Here is an 11,425-nt window from a genome sequence, read left to right on the forward strand (position 1 = left end):
TAGGAATATATTAATATATATACAGCACAAGCGGAAGATGCTTGGAAATAAAGGATAAATATACATAAAATAGTATGACTATATGAATATTCTGGAAGAAGATAGAGAACACACACATACATACATACATATATATGTATATATATTTTTCTATACATGTTCAAAATCAATGTAAATCAAAATTAGTTGTTTTACTGACTGGCAGAGTTCTATAATCCACCAAAAAAACCGCATACACTCAGAAGATCCATGAACAGTGAATTTCTAACCTTATTGTGACATTACTGTCCCTCATACGCAGACACATCACGTCATTTTACACTCATCATGAATGTCTGCCACTACATCCTCAATGGTTAATAAATACACTGAACATTTGTAAAAGCATTCGCAGTGACAAACCATTGTGCAAGTCACTTCAGCTCATTGAAACTGAACATGTGGTTTAAATAGTCACCAGCTTTGGGTAGAACAGCCTTTTTAGATGTAACCATGATTGACAACACATAAAAATACACTCAGAAACCAAATCAGATTTAATTCCCGTTAAGTTTTACAGTTTGGTATCCGTGGGTTCTTTTTCTCTCTTGAGCAAGAAACAATTACTGAGAGAAGACAGACTACTTATCAAAACAAAGGCAATTATTTACGTACACACTTCCTGCCCTTCACCTACGCAAACAGGTTCATAGTTCATACATATTTTTCTCTGTTAAATTTCCACAACTTTAAAGAAAAATGTCACAACCTTACTTCCTCTCAAAACATCTGCTTGGACATGTAAGATCAAATCCATGTTAATTTACTTCTTTACATTTAATGAATCGGAATGACCGACTACAAGCTAAGACAAAACAAATTAACTTTAAAAAAAAGCATCTCATTCTTCAGTGAAAATGTACTGTAATGACAGTATTTGTGACGCAAATTTTCCAAAGAAAAACATTTTCTGGTTTTATTTTTCATTTTCCAGGAAATGACCGTCGTCAGATTCCATGGCTTTACCAACCATTCAGGTTGAAGTTTTTAACCTGCTCCACTATTTACATTACAGGGATTTGAAAGTCTTGATGGGTTTACTTCATAAATCCTTTGATTCCAAACAGATAACTTGTAGTGAGAAATTAAAAACAGGAAAAAAAAAAAAAAAAAGGACTTACAATTGTGACAACAACCGCAGCGCAGCCGTTCGTACTCCTCCACTCTGTCACCTGCCAGCACAGTTTACCTGTGATGGTCAGATTCTAAACATCCACCGCAGGTTTTGGCACTACCGTCACCTTGAACGTCATCGCTCCTCCGAGGTTTGACATCTCAACGTTATTCTCTGTGAAATCTCTTGTGGCGTTTCAGCTGAGCATTATTAGAAAACTGTTTGCCACATTTACCACAAGTGTTTCTATTGGTGTGGGTCCGTAGGTGTTGGACTAAACTCTCTGCGTCCCTCAATTGTTCTTCACAAATTCCACAAATGTGGATTTTATCCCCCACGTGCGTGTACACGTGTGATCTCAGTGTGTACATGTAATTGAAAATCTTTCCACAGACCTTACAACAATATACCTCTGAGCGGTTCTGGCCGACAGGTAGGTGTGTTAGTTTCTTTGGATTCGACATCATGGAGTGTCTTTTCCTCTTTGAAGTCAGTGCCTTTAGCCTAGATGCGGCTTTGTGGTTACTCGTCCTCGCCACACTCTTGCTGTCTTCAGGCTTCCCAGATGGCTCCTGGATTTCACCGACCCTGGTATCAGGCAAAGTTTCTACAACTTGCATTAAAGAATTCGGAACAGGAAGTCTCCTGCTGCCTTCCATTTCGTTGAGGTCTTGGATAAAACTGTCCACATAGATGACACGGAACGCGGGGTCTTGGGCGTAAGGCTCCTCGGTACTTTCGTCTTCCATTTCCTGTTTCTGCTCTTTTTTAACTTCAAATATCAAGGAGGCCTGGTCAGTCTGCGTCTCCAGGGTACCCAGCTCCAGCTCCTCCTCATAACCAGAGGCAGAGAGTTTATACGTTTCTAGGGGAAAGAGCAAAGAATTATCTATATTAATTTTGTTATACTGATAGTTGGGAAAAACATCAGAGTGATTTATACCCTAAAAATACAGCACTTTGTTTGGGGGTATCAGAATTTCTACACTGAAAAATGGCATTTTTCAGTATCCTGGATATCGATACTCACAAGTGACCTGCTTTACCTTCACTGCAGTTTTAAGTTAACTGCAACTAAGAAGGAATGTTGTTGTTGTCCTTACACAATGAAGAGTACAACACCTGACTAATACGTGAGAAGACAGACATTTTGTAAACTAACCTTTGTCTTGACTTTCCTGCAGTATTGTAAAGCCTGCAAAGTAAAAGACACACTTGTCAATAAAGATGTCTTATCAGTGTCAATAACACTGCCATTAGTCTTGGCACCCTATCAGTACCACGAAGTCCAGCCGAACTGAAGAAATGCTCTGGAAATAGATGAGCAACATCAAAGTCAAGCAGAGATTATACTCACCGTGCATCTTTGATAAATGCGCCTCAAAGTTGTTTTTGCGATACAAGAGCTTTCTGCAGTATGGGCAGTGCCAGTGACTCCTCCCCTGGATCAGATCTTTGCACATACATGGCACAACAAATTTTTCTGAAAGGAGAAAGATTTGCTTTCTGAGCACGTGAGAGGCAGGAGGAAAACTGAGGCTGAACAATTCATCGATTTTTATATAGAAACCCCGATTTGAGGCGAGGTGATTAGCCAGTCTCAAAGGCTGTCATTAATCTGGGTACGTGATTGAACAGATTAGCCGCAGCAACGACTCAGGAGGTGTTCTGGTACATTGTTAGTTGTTGGTCACCTTCATTAAGGAAGCGACCAGAGCGCAGCATACATGTAGACACGTGTGGTAAAGGCACTGAGACTGTGGTGACTATGAAGCACAAATCTTAAGGGAAGACGATCCGCGAGCCCGATACGATCGATGAAGCTGAGACGAATCATTGTCATTTATAAATGGAATAAAGAATTACAATATAGAGCAGATAATAGTTTGATGGTCTCATGTGTTAATGCTCCATTACATTTTAAAACTGTTATACAGTGACTATTGAACTAAAGTTTGGAGACAAAAAAAAAAAAAAAAATCATCGCAAATCAAATCACGTTGGCACAATCTGTCCGAAAAAATCATAATTTTTTTCTTCCAAACCATTCAGCCCTAATGACAGTGAAACATTTTAAAGCCACAATTCCATGCTACTAATGTCTTTTGTACATTTTGGGTTGCACTGGTTTGGAAAGCCAACCACGGCATCAAATTCACCGTCATAAATGTCATCACACTACTGCTGCTTCTGCACTCTTACATTCGTGTTTTGGTTTCGACGCGAACAAAACTTACCGGTGCCGTCATGTTCGTTGAAATTAACAGCAAACAAGTAATGTCTTCTCATCAGATGCGCTTCTGTGGCCGGAGTGTCCTTGAGGCAGTATGGACAGTTGTCTTTGGATGCGTACTTAAGAAAGTCTGTGCGTGAGGTGAAGACGCACTGCAAACCTGAGAGGGGGGCGACAAAATGACATTTCATTACACTTCTGTCATGGCACCTTTGGTGTGATCGACAGTAATCCAATGTAGCAAGTAACTTACCAAAAATGATTGCACATGATATTCTCGAGGTCATTGGTTTCCACGATAAAGGAGACTATTAATCTGTGCGAGACTTGTTCTGACACCGCTGGTCTTTTCCAGTAGATTTTAACATCTGCTTTCATTGATGAAGTTGATACAAACTCTTTTTTAGCCCTAAATATTGTCTTATAAACAGGAAGCCAATCCTGATGTCTGACCCCTTAAACCTGACATCCACTGAGTACTTGTTGTAAATTTCCCTTTAACATTTCAAGAGCTACAGAAAAAGGTGCCAGAAGCAAGGAGTACACCAGGCTTTGTTTCCTGACTGTAAGACTAAATTAAGGGTTAACAAAATCCTAATTTGTGTTAGAACGATTTGCGTACAAGGACATTCCATGGCAGAGGGTTCACAGATGAGCAAAATCATTGAATACGAAGTGGAAGGCACTTTCATTATTATAGCAGTTCTAAAAACGACAACACGGAAAAGCCTAAACATGTGTAATTTTTTTGAAGGATAAGAAGATACTTTCATTTGAGGATTTTTTTTCTTCCTTTTTTTATGTACTGATTTATTGTTGTATTTCAATCTTACCACCGGTCTGGGTGACAGTTTCTTTGTCCCTGGAGGTGTGCGGTGAAGAACTTGAATTCAAAGCATCTTGGACTGCTGGGACAGGGGTAGCTGGGGCTGCAAGAGCAGCTGCAGGAAGAGGAGGAGGGGCAGCAGTGGTAGTGGCAGTGGCGGCGGCGGCAGCAGCGGCGGCGGCTGTGGCTGCTGAAAATAAAAAAGCAGACTTAAGTTGAGGAAAGCAAGCGCGTGTAGAGAGCGCTAAAAGAAACCCGTGTAAAAAAATTCAATTTGAATAAGTTAACATTTTTCTTTCTTTCCAAAAACATACACTAATAAGTCAAACTTCCTCATCATCTATTTATGAAAAACGGATGACGGAACCTCATTATATTAGAAAACGAAAGTGCCACCCTGATAACAATGTCATATATTGTGCAACTGTGGTGAAAAATGTGTAATTTGCCAATGCATTTATACACCTCTACCATTAATGTTTAATCAAATGAAGTGTTTCATTCCAATGTTCTCTTTTGTAGTCGTTTGCCTCCCAGCCAGATGGCGGTGCTGTTCACCTTGTCTTCTTCCTTCCAGGTGAACACAGCAGGTTGGAGGAGAGGCTCACAGAGACCACTGAGAGAGTGGTGAACCCTCTCTGTGTCCTCATTCCTAGCAGTGCTGTGCTAGTTGTCTTCATGTACTGAGTGTGTTTGTCAGGATAGTTCTCTTTGCTTACTGCTAAAGAGTTGAGCAGGGTTAGTGCTGGTTACTTCTCCTACTCTTTAAATAGCTTTTGAGGGGGCGGTTCAAGTAGCGGGAGAGGCGAGGAGCCTTTTTTTGTCGTGAAAGGTTTTTTTCCTTTCATGGTAAGGGAGACAGGTAGGATATAGGTCTACTTTCATAGAGTGGGCATGTAAGTCAAATTCAAAATTTGGGATTTTTTTTGGTTTGTTCTCTGCTCCTTCTGACATAATTAACTGTAAGGTTGCTTTTATTATTTATTAAATTTTTTGATTTCTTGTATACTTTTTATTGTGTTTTTATGGTTTGTGTAAATGCAAGCAGCCAACGACTTGAATTTTTCTTTGGAATAAATAAAGTATAATTTAATCTAATCTATTTGAAGAAACTCTACCTCAATATGGCCTGTACATACTGTGACAGCGTTCATTCTTAGGATGGGGGGGGGGGGGTGTCCACGCCAGATGTGAAAATATAAATACATTTTATTATTACAAGCTTATGTTGCAATGTTCAGGTTAATTAAGTGATATAAATATAGACTGGTGTATTTTATTAAACATGCAAGGTAGCTGATGATCGTTTTTCAGTGACGAGCCATCACTTCTCGGTGTTTAAATAATGATTTCAATGGATGATTTCACACCCTGCAGCTCCACTTACCTGCAAAATGTAAAATAAAGGAAGCCTTGTGCACAATGATCATTTGTGGAGGTCTATTCATCCAGGAGGGCCTAAACTGTGCTGGGGGTGAACTGGCATTTAGAACCGTATCAGAGCTGGTGAGGCAGGAAGGGAGGGCACCCATTTGGTGTCATGGTGTCACATGAAGGCGATAAATGGGTTTGAGTTTACTTGTGTTCTGGTGATAATGCTTGAGTTGTTAGAAGCTTTTCATTTTTGTAAAACATTTTACTAAAACAACGCTACAGTCTTTATCCTCTGGGTTGGATGTGTGATACATGTGTATTTGGCACTGTTGCTGTTAGAACAACATAGGCTAATATTAGCTTAGCTTTACCACCTAGCGTTAGCCATCAAAGCAGTGTCATAACAGGTTTTGTGACGCTGACTCGTCGAATTAACAAAAATTATTACATTCAGCCGATGTTTTATGTATTTTAAAGCGTTAGTCAATTGGAAAAAACTCGGGAAATCAGTTGGGCCATACGTTACATCCCGGGTTAAGAGTGTACCATCTAACTGGCTAACGTTGGCGGTTCCTTTGTGTTTAAGCATCTCAAATGCTAACAGAAGGCGAATAAACCCAGCTGGAGTTCGCACACGACGATCTATGGAAGATTTTAAGCCAACACTAGGAGCCCCCTAGCAACGAGGAACAGGTTAATAGCGAGTTCGTGTTTAGCGGGGACCAACCTTCAGTCTGTAACTTGAGGATAAGGTCCAGAGTAGACCGGTGGCGAACACTTTCTTCCTTTAAACGGCGAGACTGCTCCTCGTAGTCCGTTACCGTTTTCTCAATAGCGCCTAATATTTCAGAAGCAGCGGCTTGAAGTCGCTGGGAAACAAACGCCTTTAGCTCTTCCATCGGGTTCATGTTTCCACCGTTCAGGTTAGCAACACAGACGTTGCTGCGCCAACTTCTTCCTCTGCTGCTGCTTTTCTTCCTCTCAAATATTGTTGGCGGATCCTAACAGAAGCGTACCGCTGCCTACTGTACCGGAGTGTGCAATACCATGAGCATATAGCTTACAAATACAAACACACACACAGCTCTTCCCTCTTTCCCTATTTATTCTTAAAATCCGTTTCAAGTTCCTTCTCCATGTTAATTCATATCTCTCATCGTGTAGAATCTCCCTCTCTTAATTGCATTGACTACACTCCGCTATCACATGCTCAACAGGTTCAGGAATGGCTCACACACATTTCTCTGATATGATTTGCCTTCTCCCTCTTCTGTTGCCTAAATAAGCACGCTGCCACTTGTTGTAATAGAGCTCACCACAACTTGAACTTAAGAAGTGCAGCTGTGGGTAAACCAGTGTGTGAACCTAATAATATTAACCTGGACAGAGCAGGTTCTTTCCACAGCCTGAAAGAGATGTAGTCAATGACATTAATTACTGCCAGTTAAAGTGGACGAGGGCCCTGGTATCACAAAGTTGGCTCAGTCTACTGTACTCTGGAAAGGCTGCAGGATACGAAACGGAACAGGGCCATACTTTCATATGTTTATGCTGCTATAGCATGTCAACATGTTAGCGGCAAACATCTCCTGACAATAGGAAAATAGAAACCATTTCTTAGTCATAGTGAAAACTAGATTGCTTTCTATCTATCTATACATTCATATGTATGTATAGATAGATACATATGTATGTATAGATAGATACATATGAATAAAATCCTCCTTCCATTTTCTACCTCTTATCCTGTTAAAGGTCATGGGGGGGGGGGGGGGGGCCTATCCCAGCAGCCTTTGGGCGAGAGGCGGGGTTCACCCTGGACAGGTCTCCAGTCCATCGCAGGGCCAACACATAGAGACAGACAAACATTCACACTCACAGTCACACCTACGGTCAATTTAGAGTATCAATCAGCCTCGTCCCCTCTTGATGTCTTTGGACTGTGGGAGGAAGCTGGAGTACCAGAGAGAACCCACACAGGAACAGGGAGAACATGGAGACTCACACAGAAAGATCCTGTGCTGGAGCCGGGACTCAAACCTGGAACCTTCTTGCTGTGAGGCGACAGTGCTGACCACTGCACCTCCGTGCCACTTAGTAAAATCATATTCAGGTGATATAAAAATGATACAATCTCATTCCCATTGTTTTTATTTATAAATGTGCATGTGATCAATTTGCTGGTTCTCCAAAAGACCATAAAACAGTTTTGGGAGAAAACTTCTTCCAGTCAAAAGTTCATACCACGCTTCACATTAGTGTAACATAATTAAACGGATTGCATATTGAATTTTGAGATCTCTGAGAAAACCAATATACAGTCCAGTCCAATTCATCTAAAAACTAAGTGTATAATATGAACCATTTGTCTCTTCATTCTACCGTCTTGTGGGCTGAGACTGCTCCCAAATAACATCAGTTTTCTTGTATTCCCCCTACAACTAGATTGTCGTATCTGGAAAGTGTCTCCTGAAAAATAAAAAGCTGTCAACATGTACAGACATTTACACGATGCTGTCAGTCTGTTTGAGCATATCCCTGTGGTCCAGATGGGTTCTGGGTGTAACGTCCATTGCAGGACATGGAAGAGGGGTTACACGCGTGTCCATATTCACAGCAGTGCAGACCGTCGGCGCAACATTGGCCCTGAAATCAGTAGCAGTTGTGGAGTGTCAGATCCCAGTGGAATTCAGTCATTGCTTTGATATTTGAAAGAAGCTTTCCCACTAAATCTAAACTGATTATCACACCACTGCACAAACGCACAGCTCATACCAGTGGGTAGGGGCAGCAGTTCCATCGGCCGGTAGGTGCCCTGCAACAAGATGAGCCTTGTGAGCAGAAGAACTCCGAATCACAGCGAATGACTCCAGCGCCAGCGTCTCTTAGAGCTACCATAGGCGTCTGCAAAACAGGAAACACAACTCATCACCGCGCCGTGTTGAATTCAACATTGCATTTTTCGTCATGGATGGAAATGTGACAACGTGAGGATACAGGACTTCTGCACAGTTGCAGAAACAGATAGAATCGCTGGACATTTGCAGGAATATAAAATGCACATAGATTCATTATCAAGTATTGTTACTATCATTTGTTATTCATATTTTTTTGGCTGTATAAGGTCCTCAGGGTAATCAAAATTTGTACCAATTAATTTGAACTTTTGACATGAATGGTAAAAATTACAATACTGAATATCAACAATAAAATTGAAAAAAAAACCCATCACACTCCCATCCAAATGTGTACTGATTTAGTATATATATGTAAATATTACACTGTTAGTCCTGTTTGTGTGTGTGTTTAGATCTAAAGCTCCCTAAAAACTTGTTTTCCATGACAACTTTAAATATTCTTGACTAGGAAACAATCAAAGTTCAACGTTGCAGCAGAAACAATTAGCAGAAACAAAACCAACATATAATAGGTGTAACTATGAAAAGCAACTGGGGCCATCGGACAAAATTTCTGAGCCTCTCATGTAACTAACGGATATTTGCTGAATATTGTTTTAAGTCTGATTCGCAACTTGATGCTGATGAGACGACACAAGCAGGCAGAGGAACCAAAAAGCTAGCGTAGCGTAAACAAAATCTCAGCTCAGGCGTCCTAGCCAAGGTAAAACCAATGTCCCCCTGCTGGCCGTTAGCAAGAATGCAGGTTTAAGTCTCTTCAACATTGGCTTCGCTTTCCAGACTCGATTAACCTGTCTTCTTCTTGAATCTGATCTAGGATAATTAGTTCTGTCCATTTTTTAAGACCAAATTCTTAAGGGCCTGTTTTGATGTCGCGCCAGTACCAAGCCATGTTCTGTAATGTAGCAATGAGAGGTGGCTGCAGCTCGGATCTGCACGCTTACAAAATAGACAATTTTATTCATTAAATTGCTAAAACCTTGTGACGGTGAGAGAACTGAATGGTAAAATCACGCTCAAGAGTTTAGCATTTCATTGTTTCTTTCCAGTAATGTGCTGTTGGTTTGGAGTATGAAACAAAAAACCCCACCAGATGCTACAATCTGTCCCATAGAACCAGTCATGTGTGTGTCATGTGTACGTCCCTCATGAAATCTTCAAAATGTTGATTTGACTTTGACAGTGTTTTAAAATTTTTCTCTAAAGTCAGTTGCCTCGGTGAGCTCTTTAGGCTGAGGGACCGGAGGAGGCGGGGGGCTCGTGGGTTCCTGCGCGGCCATCTTCTTCAGCAGGGGTGTGCTCATCCACGGCTGGTCTTTTCTCTCACACTGCTGAGCTGCAAGGTTACAGTGAAACCCAGGTGGGCAGCAGTTGGCCAAGTCAGGGCAGCACACGGCCTGGAGACACACAAGAGGGAGCGATGGTGATAGTTTCAGGTGGCATGGCGTATACCCACATAAACTATGACTTACATTTGGATATGGGCAGCAGCTATACTCCTGCTCCGTCCTGCAGCAGGTGGAGACGCCAGGACACACCGTCCCGTCTGGACATTTGATGTTGCAGGACACAAACCCTCCCAGTAGCAGCCACACAGCCAGCTTCAGCATCTGGGGGGCGTCAGGCTCACTGAGTTTAATGCTGAACATTTTCCCCCCAAATGAGTAATGTTTCTACCCCATTAGATGCGTGAAAAGAATCTGTATGACTGTGATATCATTGAGCAAAGTGTCTTTATCCAGCACTTCACCATAATGAATAGAGAGGGATGGAAGAATGGATGGATGGATGGATGGCAATATTGCAGGTATTTGCAGTGATATGCCACAAAAGCTAATGAAATGCAATATAAAGAGGCGTGTCCCATTTTTTTTAGTCTGATAATAACATATGATTATGAGTCTGTATGTCACATGACACAGAACTATAAAAAAAATAACCCCGATGAATTCTGCCTTGAAATATTAATAGTGAAGTGGTACAATCATATAAAAAGGTATCTGCCTCACTTGTCCGGTCCAGTAATACCTGTCTCTGATTTGAAGGCCCTTGGTCACATGACATGAGCCAATGAAAAACAAACGCGAACAAAAGAAGAATTTTGCCGTAAAATGAAATAAAATCAAACGAAGAGTCGAAGAAAATAGAATCTTGTGCTCAAGAGGAGTGATTATATCTGGTACTGACATGTAGTTACGCTTGGGTCTGCTACTTTTTATTTAAATATGTATATAAAAGAATTCATAAAACATGAAAAATTCAAGTAAGTTTGCCAATTCAGCGGTTCGACTAAATTTAGTAGCAATTTTTTTATTAATGTGCCAAAGTCAGTGCGAAGGTATTGAAAATAACTTTGAAGTAAATTAACTGCTGACGGCCCCTAAGTGAAACTAAGCGACGTTTCAAATTCTTGACAGCCGGCGCTGCTTTAAACTGAGAAGAATCTTAAACGTGTTCAAATGAAGAGGAAAAAATTTGTTTTTTTTTTAAGAAGTCACAAGGACCCACCTCTCATGTTAGTGACACTTTCCTTTTGCTTGTCATGATAGTTTTGTTCCCAACTTTTCATCCTCCATTACAACTGTGCCTCTGCCGCATATTGAACACTTTTAAAAACAAAAAAAAAAAACGTAAAAATGTCGCCGTAGAAGTATAAATACTGTCATTACAGATTGGTGTTACTTACTTTTGCTTGTGAAATGTTAGCACAGCTTCCTCAAAGTCTCTCACTTCCCGTGAAATGAATGTGAGGTGCATAAACACTCAGATGAGGCCCTCCCACGCCATCAAATCTGGAAGTTCAACTTTCCACCACCACAACCCGCGATTGGGTCCTGTGACGGAAGGGGCCAGGGCTCCCTGTCAGTCTGACTTCTCCAAAATGTCAGAACCGACTGCCCCACTGAGAATCACTCACCAAT

At 41.1% G+C, this 11,425-nt stretch overlaps 2 protein-coding genes across 3 annotated transcripts; both read right to left on the bottom strand.

The window, feature by feature from the left end:
• Positions 1-204: 204 nt before the first annotated feature.
• LOC147240887 (uncharacterized) lies at positions 205-6,673 on the bottom strand. The gene is made up of 6 exons (XM_086193038.1): positions 6,314-6,673; positions 4,220-4,402; positions 3,391-3,546; positions 2,511-2,636; positions 2,316-2,348; positions 205-2,018 (listed from the first exon to the last, which is right to left on the bottom strand). The coding sequence occupies exons 1-6, from the start codon at positions 6,492-6,494 to the stop codon at positions 1,321-1,323; spliced, it is 1,377 nt and encodes a 458-aa protein (XP_086049164.1). The 5' UTR covers positions 6,495-6,673; the 3' UTR covers positions 205-1,320.
• Positions 6,674-7,714: 1,041 nt separating this feature from the next.
• LOC147240888 (progranulin-like) lies at positions 7,715-11,333 on the bottom strand. 2 transcript variants are annotated; one of them, XM_086193947.1, is made up of 5 exons: positions 11,191-11,333; positions 9,977-10,114; positions 9,719-9,901; positions 8,362-8,490; positions 7,715-8,232 (listed from the first exon to the last, which is right to left on the bottom strand). In XM_086193947.1, the coding sequence occupies exons 2-5, from the start codon at positions 10,112-10,114 to the stop codon at positions 8,104-8,106; spliced, it is 579 nt and encodes a 192-aa protein (XP_086050073.1). In that variant the 5' UTR covers positions 11,191-11,333; the 3' UTR covers positions 7,715-8,103. The 2 variants fall into 2 exon arrangements, with proteins under 2 accessions (XP_086050073.1, XP_086050074.1); XM_086193948.1 differs by lacking the exon at positions 11,191-11,333 and adding an exon at positions 11,013-11,105.
• Positions 11,334-11,425: the final 92 nt, after the last annotated feature.

Source organism: Aulostomus chinensis, chromosome 22 (genome assembly GCF_037954235.1).
Source record: "Aulostomus chinensis isolate RoL2024-O1b breed Wild chromosome 22, RoL_Achi_v1.0, whole genome shotgun sequence".
NCBI lineage: Eukaryota > Metazoa > Chordata > Actinopteri > Syngnathiformes > Aulostomidae > Aulostomus > Aulostomus chinensis.